Source organism: Osmia lignaria, chromosome 4, assembly GCF_051020975.1.
Source record: "Osmia lignaria lignaria isolate PbOS001 chromosome 4, iyOsmLign1, whole genome shotgun sequence".
Lineage (NCBI taxonomy): Eukaryota > Metazoa > Arthropoda > Insecta > Hymenoptera > Megachilidae > Osmia > Osmia lignaria.
The window spans coordinates 1,145,529-1,165,596 of NC_135035.1; the positions used below are offsets into that span (position 1 = coordinate 1,145,529).

General features: G+C 36.2%; 1 protein-coding gene across 1 annotated transcript; it reads right to left on the bottom strand.

Moving 5' to 3' along the window:
• Positions 1-148: 148 nt before the first annotated feature.
• LOC143305272 (uncharacterized) lies at positions 149-4,120 on the bottom strand. The gene has a single exon (XM_076688141.1). The coding sequence runs from the start codon at positions 4,118-4,120 to the stop codon at positions 149-151; it is 3,972 nt and encodes a 1,323-aa protein (XP_076544256.1).
• Between the last annotated feature and the right edge of the window lie 15,948 nt (positions 4,121-20,068).

Genomic DNA, 20,068 nt, shown 5'->3' on the forward strand with positions numbered 1-20,068 from the left:
AGAACCGTTGGCTTCTTTTTGCTGACGTAACGCTCCCTGATTGGTCGGCGTGACCGGCATCCAAGGTGGCTGCCGGTCGCGCTGCTAAGTGCTGCCGCGGTCCGCGTGCAGGCGGTAGAAATTACATTTTCGAACATTCCGCCCGCCATCAGCAGCTCGTAGAAGATGGTGATGAATCCTGATCCTCTACTGGTAGTAGAGCCAACTTTGCAATTGGCCGAGTTAGAGTTGAGGTGGCCGTCTTGATCGTGACGACCCTCGTCAGTCCATCTGGTCCAGGGTGAACTGCGAGCACTCGAGCAAGAGGCCACTTGCATGGTGGGAAGCGCTCGTCTGTAAGCAGCACCAGAGATCCAACGTGGATGTTGTTGGAAGGGTGATGCCACTTAGAGATTGATTGCATCCGTTGGAGATGTTGAGTTGACCAGCGCTTCCAGAATTGTTGTAATTTTTGTTGTATGAGATGCCACCTGGCTCTCGGTGAGATGTTGGCCTGTTCAACAGATGGCTCAGGCAGCGTTGAGATTGCTCTTCCGATTAGGAAATGAGCTGGTGTTAGCACTGAGAGATCGTCAGGGTCGTCCGTGAGAGGCTCCAGTGGTCGTGAATTAAGCGTTGCTTCAATCTGATTTAGAAGAGTATAGTATTCTTCAAAGGTGAGTAAAGTGTCACTCACCGTGCGTCTGAGATGGTATTTGACAGACTTGACCACTGCCTCCCACTTTCCTCCCATGTGCGGTGCAGCAGGTGGATTGAAACTCCAAGTTGTATGGTCGTCGACGAACAGCTTGGCCAATCGTTGATTGTCTTGAGTGCCCTCGACGAACATTGATTTCAATGCTGAATCTGCTCCGATGAAGTTTGTTCCGCAGTCGGAGTAGATTGTATGTGGAATGCCTCTTCTTGCAGCGAACCGTCGGTACGTGGCAACGAATCCATCCGTTGAATAGTCGGTAACCATTTCCAGATGAACAGCAGACGTTGTCATGCAAACGAAAACACAGATCCAGCCCTTTTGTGTTTTCGCACCTCGCCCCTTCCACGTCTTGAGTGCGATGGGACCGGCGTAGTCTACGCCGGTGTGTGAGAATGGGTGTGAGGGTGTAACCCGAGAGAGAGGTAGTTGGCCCATCAGTTGATGGGCACGGATCCCCCTCTGCCGAGCACACACAACACACCGCAGAATGTGAGATTTGACTGGAGCTCGTCCACCGATGATCCAGTAAGTCTGTCTGATGTGAGCGAGTGTGAGTTGTGTCCCTCCATGAAGCGTTGCTTTGTGGGAGTGATCTACAATCAATTCGGACAGACGTGAGTGACGTGGAAGGATTGCAGGGTGTTTACCTTCATAGGTTAACTGAGCGTTGCTGAGTCTTCCTCCAACTCGAATAACCCCTTGATCGTCGATGAAGGCCGTGAGTCGATTGAAGGCGTGGGACGATGGTAACGTTTGGTTGTTGACCATCATCTTGAGCTCGTGTGAGAAGTATGCTGATTGTGTGGCCTTGATCCAGAAGATTTTGGCCCTTTCCAAATCAGCTGGTGTGTTCGAGAGCCTCGTTGAAGCAGTTGTCCTTCTCAGTTTGGAGATGAACCTGTAACAAACTGAGGTAACATGAAAAAGTTTTTGCAAAGATGAATATTTGTGAATCAAGTCCCAGTGATAATCGATTTTTTGGCACGTTAACACGTGAGAGATTCCTGGGCGACACTCCTGCAGGCAAGTGTCGTCAGATGCGTTGCGTTGTACAGGCCATGATTCTTGAGATTGTAAAAGCCACGGTGGTCCCCTCCACCATAGCTCGTGTTGTTCAAGCTGAGTTGTAGTCAATCCTCTTGAAGCGCAATCAGCAGGATTTGATGTGCCAGGAACGTGCACCCAAGTTGCAGTTTGCGTTAGTTCTTGAATTTGTGTTACACGATTCCTGACGTAATCTTTCCATCGTGATGCGTGAGATTTGATCCATGTAAGTGTTACTTGAGAATCCGTCCACAGGTGAATTGTAGCAATGTTGAGTTTGAGATTAGCTTGAACGTATTTCAGTAATTTTGCAAGTATCAGCGCAGCTGTGAGCTCGAGTCGGGGAATTGTAAGCCTTTTGAGAGGTGCGACCTTTGTCTTGGAGCACACCAGTGACGTCACCTTGTGATCTGTGGACGGCGAAAAAACAGTAATGTAAATTACTGCTGCCATGGCGAGTTGTGAAGCGTCAGAGAAGCCATGTAATTCCACTGTAGAATTGTTGTAGGTGTTGAACCACCTTGGTATTGAGAGTCTGGCCAGACTTGTGAGATCTTCTCTGATCGCAATCCATCGTATAGTAACATGGGATGGCAGTGGATCATCCCATTTGAGATTGAGAAGCCATAATTCTTGCAGGAGTACCTTCGCTCGAATAATGACTGGTGACAAAAGGCCAAGCGGATCAAATATCTGTGCTACTTCAGATAATACAAGGCGTTTTGTAAAATTGAGATTGTGGTGAGATTTAGTAGTGAATGTGAAACTATCGTTGACAGTGTTCCATCGCAATCCGAGTATTTTGGTATTGCAGTCGTCTAGTGAGATTGATGTACCTTGAGAATTATTGCAAGGCACGATGGTTTCAAGCAGAGAGGCTTCGTTTGAGTGCCACTTTGCAAGAGGGAAACCGCCTGCGTTGCACAAGTCAGTTAATTGTGAAGCAATTTCAATTAACGAATCAAGAGAATCTGCACCACCAAATATGTCGTCGACATACCTTGCATATTTGATTGATGGTACTGCCAGTGGGTAGCGTTGACCTTCGTCCTCTGCAGGTTGCAACAGGGCTCTGACAGCTAGAAATGGTGCAGCTTTGGTACCGTAGGTGACTGTTGTCAGTGTGTATGGGACTTCATTTGATTCCTCATCTATCCAGAGTATCCGTTGGAGATTCCAATCGTCTTCATGTACTCGTACTTGACGATACATCTTTGTGATGTCCGTGGCGAATATGCATTTGTGATGGCGAATCCACAGCAAAACGTCGTTGATGTTGAGCAGGAGATTCGCACCAGTGTGCATGATGTCGTTGACAGAAAGTCCAGTTGTTGTTGGACTTGAGCCATTGAAGACGACCCGCAGCTTTGTTGTTTCACTGCCAGGCTTGAAAACTCCGTGATGTGGAAGATAGTAAATTGAAGAGTCGTTGGGCGAGATTGAAGAAGCCTTCTTCATGTGACCGAGGTCCTCGTACTCCATCATGAATCGCTGATATTGCTCACGGTACTCAGGATTTCGAGTGAGCTTGCTGAGCGTGCGTCGCAGGCAGGAGCGAGCTGTGCTGTAAGAGGTACCCAAGACTTTAGTATTTGTTTTGAGAGGAATACGCACCACGTATCGCCCAGTAGAATCACGGCTGTGCGTTGCACGAAAGTGATCTTCACACTCTTGTTCGTCCGGTGTGAGTTGAGATGTGTTTTCCGTTGGAAGCTCCTCTTGAATCCAGAATTTCGTCAGCAGTTCTCTCAGAGCAGCGTCGCTGTCTTGAGGGATTGATGCATTAAATGATGAATAAGCACGAGCTTGACGCCTCCTTGCTGGTCCAATAACGAGCCATCCGAATATTGAGAGCTGGGCGACTGGCATTGATGGCGAACCTTTAATTACATTTGATTTTATAATTCGTCCATAATTGTCGGCACCGATGATGACGTCGATGGGTCGTGGTTTGTAAAACTCAGGATCTGCCAACTTGAGACGATTGAGATGTGGCCAGTCTTGGTGGGGTGCCTCAGAAGACGGCAAAATTGTGGTTAGAGTGCGTAACACATGAGTTTGTATTGAGATCGATGAGGTATTGTAAAGAGATTGTAAATGTAGTGATACAATACCTCGAGTTTGTGTTGATTTCTTGCCACCAATGCCAGTGATGGAGATTGAAGATTGAGTGCGTTGAAGTCCTAGCTGTTCGACGAGATCTTCAGAAACGAAACTGAGCTCCGATCCGGAGTCGACGAGCAGCCTTGCGTTGTAGGTCGTGGATGAGGTGATGACTTGTGCATGTGCTGTTGCTAACAGCGTTAGCTCGGCTTGCGTCGCAAGCGAGCTTGATCGTTGATCGTTTGTGTTGGCGGTTGTACTGGATCGTTGACCCATTGAAATCGTGCTTGAGTGCTTGACGACTGCACCTACACTTTATTGTGTTTGTGTTGAAGAGGACGACGTTGTCGGATTCTCTTGTGTTGCCGCAGGCTTGGCTGTGGTCTGTGGCTGCGTTGCAGCCAGGTGTAGAATTGTGTGATGAGGCCGTCCACACTGTTTGCAACGGTGTTCAGACTTGCAATTCGCAGTGGTGTGACGGCCGCAACAATTTCTGCACAGAGACAGTTTGTCCACTAGACTTCGTCTTTCTGGTACAGGCATCGACCTGAACTTTGTGCATGACACAATGAAGTGGTCGGCCTGACAACAGTCGCACGGATAGGCGTGTGCGGCTGCTCTTGTGGTGGTGTTAGCCTGTGACGTTGTCAAGGCAGGTCGTTGACCTGTTGGTTTCGCCTTTGCCTGAGGTTGAGCAGGCTGATTTTTGGCCGTTGGCGTTTCAACCCTTTCTAGAGCCCGTGCCTTGGTCGTGAGGAACGCCTCCAGTTGCTCTGGCTTCGGAAATTCTTCAGAGTTTCCTAGGCTGGTTTCCCAAGCCTCTCGCGTAGTCTTGTCAAGACTACGAGAGATGTGATGGATGAGTGTGCAATTCCACAACTCGTCGGTTGAAGCAAGAGCGCGCAACGAGGTGTTGAAATCGCGCAAATTGGCCGCCACGTTGTGGAGAACCATTGCGCTCTTCTGTTGCACTGGTGGTGTCGCACAGAGCTTGTCAAGCAGAGATTGTACTATGATCCTCTTGTTCTCAAAGCGTTGCTTTAAATTCTTCCAAGCAATTGGGAAGGATTCTCCTATCGCCGGCAGATTGGAGATGGCGCGTAGCGACTCCCCTTGGAGGCTTGACCTCAAGTAATGCAGCCTCTCCACATCAGATAATCGGTGATTATCGATGATTATCGATTTGAAAAGCTCGCAAAACGCAGGCCACGCTTCATAGCGACCCGCGAAAGTGGGAAGCGTCAACTCAGGGAGTTTCGACGGCCTTTGTCGTGATGGTGATGCTGCACGCGCTGCGTGCAGCCTTGCGAATGCGGCCCGAAACTTGCACAGACGTCGTCTGATTTCGATGACCACGCTCATCTCGAGGTCGTAGCAATTGTCGCTGACATATGGATGGGAGTTCTGACCCGAAGGCCAGGTAACTTCAAGGTAGGAATGCTCCTTTTGGAACGCCTTGTGTATTTCATCGACCTGCTTGTCGATGAAGTCGATCTCGTCGAGAGAAGTTTCATCCATCATTTCCGGCATCTTGTCCATTAATTTGCGGAGGCCTTCGACTCTACTCATTTGCGTCTTGGCCTTCATGGACAGCTCCGTTGACAAGCCGGCAGGAGATGAGGCGCGTGTTACGCGTTTTTCCACCGTCGGTGGAGGTGCTTCTGCCGGTAGTACCGTTGGCACTGTCAGCGTTGCTGATGTCACCGGCGTGGGTGACGTCGGTCTTGAGGCCGACTTGGCTTCCTGTGGCGTCGCCTTGGGAACTTTGTCACCTTTCTCACTCATTCTAGTCACTGAGTTCGAGATTTCACTAACAACGTTGTTGCCGAGCACAACCCGTCACTGCCGATCCGGCTCGAAGGACCAAAAAAATGTTCAAAAGTCGGCGTTCGAGTTTGAGATTGTACGAGACCGGTTCGGTTGTAGGATCGGCAGTGAGACGGGAAAATTATGTACTTGAGTTTGCACAAAAAACAATGTATTTACAGACACTCAGTATGTACACTATTTACAGAAAATTGTGCGTTGCACGAGGGTACAATGATCGTTGATCGAGCTATTCGCACACGCGTCGCGGTGGATTCGAGATTGTGCTTGCGCTGTATAGGACCACGTGTTAGCGTAGCACGTGGCACCACGTAATTATATTAATCACGTGGATTTGCGTACGTCAAAGCTAATCGCGAGCTCGCGGTGGCCGTTGGCACTTCACACGCGGTTAACTTGCAGTACTAGATTCTGAGATTGAGCTTGAGAAATTTGCCTTTCGAGAAAACTGTGTTCGCACGTGTTGGTAGTATGCTAACCAGAACAATAATGGCCGATCAACCGGCTTCGTCGCAGCAAGAACCGTTGGCTTCTTTTTGCTGACGTAACGCTCCCTGATTGGTCGGCGTGACCGGCATCCAAGGTGGCTGCCGGTCGCGCTGCTAAGTGCTGCCGCGGTCCGCGTGCAGGCGGTAGAAATTACATTTTCGAACAAATGTATTTACTACATCCTACAGATCATTGTACATTTAATAACATCATTCATGCTATAGCTAAATTGGCTATAATGTAATATACTCACCCCTTCCCACAGATCAAGGTACCTACATTTAATAACAATATCATTATTACTACATCTACATTAGATATAAAGTAATATACTGATCCCTGCCCACAGTTCAATGTACCTATATTTAATAATAATATCATTAGTACTATATCCACATCATATATAATGTAATATACTGATTCCTTCCCACAGATCAATGTACATTAACAACAACATCATTCATGCTATAGCTAAATTGGATATAATGTAATATACTGATCCCTGCCCACCGGTCAATGTACATTTAATAACAACATCGTTCATACTATATCCACATTAGGTATAATGTAATATAGTGATTACCTCCCACAGATCAATGTACCTACATTTAATAACAATATCCTTAGTACTATACCCACATTACACATAATGTAATATACTGATTCCTTCCCACAGATCAATGTACATTTAACAACAACATCATTCATACTATATCTACAATGGATATAATGTAATATACTGATCCCTGCCCATAGTTCAATGTACCTATATTTAATAACAATATCCTTAGTACTATATCCACATTACACATAATGTAATATACTGATTCCTTCCCACAGAACAATGTACATTTAATAACACCATCATTCATACTATATCTACACGAGGTATAATGTAATATAGTGATTACATCCCACAGATCAATGTACATATAACAACAACATCATTCATACTATATCTACATTGGATATAATGTAATATACTGATCCCTTCCCACAGGTCAATGTACATATAATAGTATAATTGTTATTACTATATCTACATTAGGTATAATGTAATGTATTTACTACATCCTACAGATCATTGTACATTTAATAACATCATTCATGCTATAGCTAAATTGGCTATAATGTAATATACTCACCCCTTCCCACAGAACAAGGTACCTACATTTAATAACAATATCATTATTACTACATCTACATTAGATATAAAGTAATATACTGATCCCTGCCCACAGTTCAATGTACCTATATTTTATAATAATATCATTAGTACTATATCCACATCATATATAATGTAATATACTGATTCCTTCCCACAGATCAATGTACATTAACAACAACATCATTCATGCTATAGCTAAATTGGATATAATGTAATATACTGATCCCTGCCCACCGGTCAATGTACATTTAATAACAACATCGTTCATACTATATCCACATTAGGTATAATGTAATATAGTGATTACGTCCCACAGATCAATGTACCTACATTTAATAACAATATCCTTAGTACTATACCCACATTACACATAATGTAATATACTGATTCCTTCCCACAGATCAATGTACATTTAACAACAACATCATTCATACTATATCTACAATGGATATAATGTAATATACTGATCCCTGCCCATAGTTCAATGTACCTATATTTAATAACAATATCCTTAGTACTATATCCACATTACACATAATGTAATATACTGATTCCTTCCCACAGAACAATGTACATTTAATAACACCATCATTCATACTATATCTACACGAGGTATAATGTAATATAGTGATTACATCCCACAGATCAATGTACATATAACAACAACATCATTCATACTATATCTACATTGGATATAATGTAATATACTTATCCCTTCCCACAGGTCAATGTACATATAATAGCATAATCGTTATTACTATATCTACATTAGGTTTAATGTAATGTATTAACTACATCCTACAGATCATTGTACATTTAATATCATCATTCATGCTATAGCTAAATTGGATATAATGTAATATACTGATTCCTTCCCACAGATCAATGTACATTTAATAACAACACTATTCATACTATATCTACACTAGGTATAATGTAACGTGGTGATTACATCCCACAGATCAATGTACATTTAATAATATCATTCATACTATAACTACATTGGATATAATGTAATATACTGATCCCTTCCCACAGATCAAGGTATCTACATTAAATAACAACATCATTATTACTATATCTACACTAGATATAATGCAATATACGGATTCCTTCCCACAGATCAATGTACATTTAATAACAACATCATTCATACTATATCTGCATTGGATATAATGTAATATACTGATCCCTGCCCACCGGTCAATGTACATTTAATAACAACATCGTTCATACTATATCCACATTAGGTATAATGTAACATAGTGATTACGTCCCACAGATCAATGTACCTACATTTAATAACAATATCCGTAGTACTATATCCACATTACACATAATGTAATATACTGATTCCTTCCCACAGATCAATGTACATTGAACAACAACATCATTCATACTATATCTACAATGGATATAATGTAATATACTGATTGCTTCCCACAGATCAATGTACATTTAATAACAACATTATTCATACTATATCTACACTAGGGATAATGTAATATAGTGATTACATCACGCAGATCAATGTACACTTAATAACAACATCATTCATACTATAACTACATTGGATATAATGTAATATACTGATCCCTTCCCACAGATTAAGGTATCTACATTTAATAACAATATCATTATTACTATATCTACACTAGATATGATGCAATATACGGATTCCTTCCCACAGATCAACGTACATTTAATAACAACATCATTCATACTATATCTGCATTGGATATAATGTAATATACTGATCCCTTCCCACAGGTCAATGTACATATAATAGTATAATTGTTATTACTATATCTACATTAGGTATAATGTAATGTATTTACTACATCCTACAGATCATTGTACATTTAATAACATCATTCATGCTATAGCTAAATTGGCTATAATGTAATATACTCACCCCTTCCCACAGATCAAGGTACCTACATTTAATAACAATACCATTAGTACTACGTCCACATTACATATAATGTAGTATACTGATTCCTTCTCTCAGATCAATGTACATTAACAACAACATCATTCATGCTATAGCTAAATTGGATATAATGTAATATACTGATCCCTGCCCACCGGTCAATGTACATTTAATAACAACATCGTTCATACTATATCCACATTAGGTATAATGTAATATAGTGATTACGTCCCACAGATCAATGTACCTACATTTAATAACAATATCCTTAGTACTATACCCACATTACACATAATGTAATATACTGATTCCTTCCCACAGATCAATGTACATATAATAGCAACATCGTTATTACTATATCTGCATAAGGTATAATGTAATCTAGTGACTACATCCCACAGATCATTGTACGTTAAATAACACCATCATTCATGCTATAGCTAAATTGGATATAAAGTAATATACTGATCCCTTCCCACAGACCAAGGTGCCTACATTTAGTAACAATATCATTATTACGATATCTACATTAGATATAATGTAATATACTGATCCCTGCCCACCGGTCAATGTACATTTAATAACAACATCATTCATACTATATCTACACGAGGTATAATGTAATATAGTGATTACGTCCCACAGATCAATGTACATATAACAACAACATCATTCATACTATATCTACATTGGATACAATGTAATATACTGATCCCTTCCCACAGGTCAATGTACATACAATAGCAAAATCGTTATTACTATATCTACATTAGGTATAATGTAATGTATTCACTACATCCTACAGATCATTGTACATTTAATAACATCATTCATGCTATAGCTAAGTTGGATATAATGTAATATACTGATCCTTTCCCACAGATCAAGGTAGCTACATTTAATAACATTATCATTAATACTATATCTACATGAGATATAATGTTATATACTAACCCCTGCCCACAGATCAATGTATATTTAATAGCGATATCACTATTACTATATCTGCATTAGATATAATGTTATGTACTGATCCCTGCCCACAGTTAAATGTTCCTATACTTAATAACAATATCATTAGAACTATATCCACATCATAAATAATGTAATATACTGATTCCTTCCCACAGATCAACGTAGATTTAATAACAACATCATTCATACTATATCAATACTAGGTATAATGTAATATAGTGATTACATCCCAGAGATCAAGGTACATTTAATAACAACATCATTCATACTATATCTACATTGGATACAATGTAATATACTGATCCCTTCCCAAACGTCAATGTACATATAATAGCAAAATCGTAATTACTATATCTACACTAGGTATAATGTGATGTAGTGACTACATCCCACAGCTCGTTTTACATTTAATAAAAACATCATTCATGGTATAGCTAAATTGGATATAATGTTATATACTGATCCATTCCCACAGATCAAGGTACCTACATTTAATAACAATATCATTATTACTACATCTACATTAGATATAAAGTAATATACTGATCCCTGCCCACAGTTCAATGTACCCATATTTAATAATAATATCATTAGTACTATATCCACATCATATATAATGTAATATACTGATTCCTTCCCACAGATCAATGTACATTAACAACAACATCATTCATGCTATAGCTAAATTGGATATAATGTAATATACTGATCCCTTCCCACAGATCAATGTACCTACATTTAATAACAATATCCTTAGTACTATATCCACATTACACATAATGTAATATACTGATTCCTTCCCACAGAACAATGTACATTTAATAACACCATCATTCATACTATATCTACACGAGGTATAATGTAATATAGTGATTACATCCCACAGATCAATGTACATATAACAACAACATCATTCATACTATATCCACATTGGATATAATGTAATATACTTATCCCTTCCCACAGGTCAATGTACATATAATAGCATAATCGTTATTACTATATCTACATTAGGTATAATGTAATGTATTAACTACATCCTACAGATCATTGTACATTTAATATCATCATTCATGCTATAGCTAAATTGGATATAATGTAATATACTGATCCCTTCCCACAGATCAAGGTATCTACATTTAATAACAATATCATTATTACTATATCTGCACTAGATGTAATGCAATATACGGATTCCTTCCCACAGATCAATGTACATTTAATAACAACATCATTCATACTATAACTACATTGGATATAATGTAATATACTGATCCCTTCCCACAGATCAATGTACCTACATTTAATAACAATACCATTAGTACTACGTCCACAATACATATAATGTAGTATACTGATTCCTTCTCTCAGATCAGTGTAGATTTAGTAACAACATCCTTCATACTATATCAACACTAGGTATAATGTAATATACTGATCCCTTCCCACAGACCAAGGTGCCTACATTTAGTAACAATATCATTATTACTATATCTACATTAGATATAATGTAATATACTGATCCCTGCCCACCGGTCAATGTACATTTAATAACAACATCGTTCATACTATATCCACATTAGGTATAATGTAATATAGTGATTACGTCCCACAGATCAATGTACCTACATTTAATAACAATATCCTTAGTACTATATCCACATTACACATAATGTAATATACTGATTCCTTCCCACAGATCAATGGATATAATGTAATATACTGATCCCTTCCCACAGACCAAGGTGCCTACATTTAGTAACAATATCATTATTACGATATCTACATTAGATATAATGTAATATACTGATCCCTGCCCACCGGTCAATGTACATTTAATAACAACATCATTCATACTATATCTACACGAGGTATAATGTAATATAGTGATTACGTCCCACAGATCAATGTACATATAACAACAACATCATTCATACTATATCTACATTGGATACAATGTAATATACTGATCCCTTCCCACAGGTCAATGTACATACAATAGCAAAATCGTTATTACTATATCTACATTAGGTATAATGTAATGTATTCACTACATCCTACAGATCATTGTACATTTAATAACATCATTCATGCTATAGCTAAGTTGGATATAATGTAATATACTGATCCTTTCCCACAGATCAAGGTAGCTACATTTAATAACATTATCATTAATACTATATCTACATGAGATATAATGTTATATACTAACCCCTGCCCACAGATCAATGTATATTTAATAGCGATATCACTATTACTATATCTGCATTAGATATAATGTTATGTACTGATCCCTGCCCACAGTTAAATGTACCTATACTTAATAACAATATCATTAGAACTATATCCACATCATAAATAATGTAATATACTGATTCCTTCCCACAGATCAACGTAGATTTAATAACAACATCATTCATACTATATCAATACTAGGTATAATGTAATATAGTGATTACATCCCAGAGATCAAGGTACATTTAATAACAACATCATTCATACTATATCTACATTGGATACAATGTAATATACTGATCCCTTCCCAAACGTCAATGTACATATAATAGCAAAATCGTAATTACTATATCTACACTAGGTATAATGTGATGTAGTGACTACATCCCACAGCTCGTTTTACATTTAATAAAAACATCATTCATGGTATAGCTAAATTGGATATAATGTTATATACTGATCCATTCCCACAGATCAAGGTACCTACATTTAATAACAATATCATTATTACTACATCTACATTAGATATAAAGTAATATACTGATCCCTGCCCACAGTTCAATGTACCCATATTTAATAATAATATCATTAGTACTATATCCACATCATATATAATGTAATATACTGATTCCTTCCCACAGATCAATGTACATTAACAACAACATCATTCATGCTATAGCTAAATTGGATATAATGTAATATACTGATCCCTTCCCACAGATCAATGTACCTACATTTAATAACAATATCCTTAGTACTATATCCACATTACACATAATGTAATATACTGATTCCTTCCCACAGAACAATGTACATTTAATAACACCATCATTCATACTATATCTACACGAGGTATAATGTAATATAGTGATTACATCCCACAGATCAATGTACATATAACAACAACATCATTCATACTATATCCACATTGGATATAATGTAATATACTTATCCCTTCCCACAGGTCAATGTACATATAATAGCATAATCGTTATTACTATATCTACATTAGGTATAATGTAATGTATTAACTACATCCTACAGATCATTGTACATTTAATATCATCATTCATGCTATAGCTAAATTGGATATAATGTAATATACTGATCCCTTCCCACAGATCAAGGTATCTACATTTAATAACAATATCATTATTACTATATCTGCACTAGATATAATGCAATATACGGATTCCTTCCCACAGATCAATGTACATTTAATAACAACATCATTCATACTATAACTACATTGGATATAATGTAATATACTGATCCCTTCCCACAGATCAATGTACCTACATTTAATAACAATACCATTAGTACTACGTCCACAATACATATAATGTAGTATACTGATTCCTTCTCACAGATCAGTGTAGATTTAGTAACAACATCCTTCATACTATATCAACACTAGGTATAATGTAATATACTGATCCCTTCCCACAGACCAAGGTGCCTACATTTAGTAACAATATCATTATTACTATATCTACATTAGATATAATGTAATATACTGATCCCTGCCCACCGGTCAATGTACATTTAATAACAACATCGTTCATACTATATCCACATTAGGTATAATGTAATATAGTGATTACGTCCCACAGATCAATGTACCTACATTTAATAACAATATCCTTAGTACTATATCCACATTACACATAATGTAATATACTGATTCCTTCCCACAGATCAATGTACATTTAACAACGACATCATTCGTACTATATCTACATTGGATATAATGTAATATACTGATCCCTTCCCACAGATCAATGTACCTACATTTAATAACAATATCCTTAGTACTATATCCACATCACACATAATGTAATATACTGATTCCTTCCCACAGAACAATGTACATTTAATGACCCCATCATTCATACTATATCTACACGAGGTATAATGTAATATAGTGATTACATCCCCCAGATCAATGTACATATAACAACAACATCATTCATACTATATCTACATTGGATATAATGTAATATACTGATCCCTTCCCACAGGTCAATGTACATATAATAGTATAATTGTTATTACTATATCTACATTAGGTATAATGTAATGTATTTACTACATCCTACAGATCATTGTACATTTAATAACATCATTCATGCTATAGCTAAATTGGCTATAATGTAATATACTCACCCCTTCCCACAGATCAAGGTACCAACATTTAATAACAATATCATTATTACTACATCTACATTAGATATAAAGTAATATACTGATCCCTGCCCACAGTTCAATGTACCTATATTTAATAATAATATCATTAGTACTATATCCACATCATATATAATGTAATATACTGATTCCTTCCCACAGATCAATGTACATTAACAACAACATCATTCATGCTATAGCTAAATTGGATATAATGTAATATACTGATCCCTGCCCACCGGTCAATGTACATTTAATAACAACATCGTTCATACTATATCCACATTAGGTATAATGTAATATAGTGATTACGTCCCACAGATCAATGTACCTACATTTAATAACAATATCCTTAGTACTATACCCACATTACACATAATGTAATATACTGATTCCTTCCCACAGATCAATGTACATTTAACAACAACATCATTCATACTATATCTACAATGGATATAATGTAATATACTGATCCCTGCCCATAGTTCAATGTACCTATATTTAATAACAATATCCTTAGTACTATATCCACATTACACATAATGTAATATACTGATTCCTTCCCACAGAACAATGTACATTTAATAACACCATCATTCATACTATATCTACACGAGGTATAATGTAATATAGTGATTACATCCCACAGATCAATGTACATATAACAACAACATCATTCATACTATATCCACATTGGATATAATGTAATATACTTATCCCTTCCCACAGGTCAATGTACATATAATAGCATAATCGTTATTACTATATCTACATTAGGTATAATGTAATGTATTAACTACATCCTACAGATCATTGTACATTTAATATCATCATTCATGCTATAGCTAAATTGGATATAATGTAATATACTGATCCCTTCCCACAGATCAAGGTATCTACATTTAATAACAATATCATTATTACTATATCTGCACTAGATATAATGCAATATACGGATTCCTTCCCACAGATCAATGTACATTTAATAACAACATCATTCATACTATAACTACATTGGATATAATGTAATATACTGATCCCTTCCCACAGATCAATGTACCTACATTTAATAACAATACCATTAGTACTACGTCCACAATACATATAATGTAGTATACTGATTCCTTCTCACAGATCAGTGTAGATTTAGTAACAACATCCTTCATACTATATCAACACTAGGTATAATGTAATATACTGATCCCTTCCCACAGACCAAGGTGCCTACATTTAGTAACAATATCATTATTACTATATCTACATTAGATATAATGTAATATACTGATCCCTGCCCACCGGTCAATGTACATTTAATAACAACATCGTTCATACTATATCCACATTAGGTATAATGTAATATAGTGATTACGTCCCACAGATCAATGTACCTACATTTAATAACAATATCCTTAGTACTATATCCACATTACACATAATGTAATATACTGATTCCTTCCCACAGATCAATGTACATTTAACAACGACATCATTCGTACTATATCTACATTGGATATAATGTAATATACTGATCCCTTCCCACAGATCAATGTACCTACATTTAATAACAATATCCTTAGTACTATATCCACATCACACATAATGTAATATACTGATTCCTTCCCACAGAACAATGTACATTTAATGACCCCATCATTCATACTATATCTACACGAGGTATAATGTAATATAGTGATTACATCCCCCAGATCAATGTACATATAACAACAACATCATTCATACTATATCTACATTGGATATAATGTAATATACTGATCCCTTCCCACAGGTCAATGTACATATAATAGTATAATTGTTATTACTATATCTACATTAGGTATAATGTAATGTATTTACTACATCCTACAGATCATTGTACATTTAATAACATCATTCATGCTATAGCTAAATTGGCTATAATGTAATATACTCACCCCTTCCCACAGATCAAGGTACCAACATTTAATAACAATATCATTATTACTACATCTACATTAGATATAAAGTAATATACTGATCCCTGCCCACAGTTCAATGTACCTATATTTAATAATAATATCATTAGTACTATATCCACATCATATATAATGTAATATACTGATTCCTTCCCACAGATCAATGTACATTAACAACAACATCATTCATGCTATAGCTAAATTGGATATAATGTAATATACTGATCCCTGCCCACCGGTCAATGTACATTTAATAACAACATCGTTCATACTATATCCACATTAGGTATAATGTAATATAGTGATTACGTCCCACAGATCAATGTACCTACATTTAATAACAATATCCTTAGTACTATACCCACATTACACATAATGTAATATACTGATTCCTTCCCACAGATCAATGTACATTTAACAACAACATCATTCATACTATATCTACAATGGATATAATGTAATATACTGATCCCTGCCCATAGTTCAATGTACCTATATTTAATAACAATATCCTTAGTACTATATCCACATTACACATAATGTAATATACTGATTCCTTCCCACAGAACAATGTACATTTAATAACACCATCATTCATACTATATCTACACGAGGTATAATGTAATATAGTGATTACATCCCACAGATCAATGTACACTTAAAAACAACATCATTCATACTATAACTACATTGGATATAATGTAATATACTGATCCCTTCCCACAGATCAATGTACATATAATAGCAACATCGTTATTACTATATCTGCATAAGGTATAATGTAATCTAGTGACTACATCCCACAGATCATTGTACGTTAAATAACACCATCATTCATGCTATAGCTAAATTGGATATAAAGAAATATACTGATCCCTTCCCACAGACCAAGGTGCCTACATTTAGTAACAATATCATTATTACGATATCTACATTAGATATAATGTAATATACTGATCCCTGCCCTCCAGTCAATGTACATTTAATAACAACATCATTCATACTATATCTACACGAGGTATAATGTAATATAGTGATTACGTCCCACAGATCAATGTACATATAACAACAACATCATTCATACTATATCTACATTGGATATAATGTAATATACTGATCCCTGCCCACAGATCAATGTACCTACATTTAATAACAATATCATTAGTACTATATCTACATTAGATATAATGTAATATACTGATCCCTGCCCACAGTTCAATGTAACTATATTCAATAACAATATCATTAGTACTATATCCACATAATATATAATGTAATATACTGATTCCCTCCCACAGATCAATGTACATATAATAGCAATATCGTTATTACTATATCAACGTCAGATATGTAATATACATTTAAAAACAAATCATTATTACTATATCTACGTCGGTTATAACGAAATGTACTGATTCCTTCCCAAGGATCAATGTACATATAATCGCAATATCATTATTAGTTACTATATCTACATCGGTTGTAACGCAATATACTGATTCCTTCCCACAGACCAATGTACATTTAATAGCAATATCATTAGTACTATATCTACATTAGATATAATTTAATATACTGATCCCTTCGCACAGATCAAGGTACCTACATTTAATAACAATATCATTATTACTACATCTACATTAGATATAAAGTAATATACTGATCCCTGCCCACAGTTCAATGTACATATAATAGCATTATCGTTATTACTATATCTACATTAGGTATAATGTAATGTATCAACTACATACTACAGATCATTGTACATTTAATAACATCATTCATGCTATAGCTAAATTGGATATAATGTAATATACTGATCCTTTCCCACAGATCAAGGTAGCTACATTTAATAACCTTATCATTAATACTATATCTACATGAGATATAATGTTACATACTAATCCCTGCCCACAGTTCAATGTACCTATACTTAATAACAATATCATTAGTACTATATCCACATCATATATAATGTAATATACCGATTCCTTCCCACAGATCAACGTAGATTTAATAACACCATCATTCATGCTATAGCTAAATTGGATATAATGTAATATACTGATCCCTTCCCACAGATCAAGGTATCTACACTTAATAACAATATCATTATTACTATATCTACACTAGATATAATGCTATGTACGGATTCCTTCCCACAGATCAATGCACATTTAATAACAACATCATTCATACTATATCTGCATTGGATATAATGTAATATACTGATCCCTTCCCACAGGTCAATGCACATACAATAGCAAAATCGTTATTGCTATATCTACATTAGGTATAATGTAATGTATTTACTTCATCCTACAAATCATTGTACATTTAATAACATCATTCATGCTATAGCTAAATTGGATATAATGTAATATACTCACCCCTTCCCACAGATCAAGGTACCTACATTTAATAACAATATCATTATTACTACATCTACATTAGATATAAAGTAATATACTGATCCCTGCCCACAGTTCAATGTACCTATATTTAATAACAATATCATTAGTACTATATCCACATCATATATAATGTAACATACTGATTCCCTCCCACAGATCAATGTACATATAATAGCAATATCGTTATCACTATATCAACATCAGATATGTAATATACATTTAAAAACAAATCATTATTACTATATCTACGTCGGTTATAACGAAATGTACTGATTCCTTCCCAAGGATCAATGTACATATAATCGCAATATCATTATTAGTTACTATATCTGCATCGGTTGTAACGCAATATACTGATTCCTTCCCACAGATCAATGTACATTTAATAGCACTATCATTAGTACTATATCTACATTAGATATAATGTAATATACTGATCCCTTCGCACAGATCAAGGTACCTACATTTAATAACAATATCATTATTACTATATCTACAGTAGATATAATGTAATATACTGATCCCTGCCCATAGATCAATGTACCTACATTTAATAACAATATCATTAGTACTACGTCCACATTACACATAATGTAGTATACTGATTCCTTCTCACAGATCAGTGTAGATTTAATAACAACATCCTTCATACTATATCAACACTAGGTATAATGTAATATACTGATCCCTTCCCACAGACCAAGGTGCCTACATTTAGTAACAATATCATTATTACTATATCTACATTAGATATAATGTAATATACTGATCCCTGCCCACCGGTCATTGTACATTTAATAACAACATCGTTCATACTATATCCACGTTAGGTATAATGTAATATAGTGATTACGTCCCACAGATCAATGTAACTACATTTAATAACAATATCCTTAGTACTATATCCACATTACACATAATGTAATATACTGATCCTTCCCACAGATCAATGGATATAATGTAATATACTGATCCCTTCCCACAGATCAATGTACCTACATTTAATAACAATATCCTTAGTACTATATCCACATTACACATAATGTA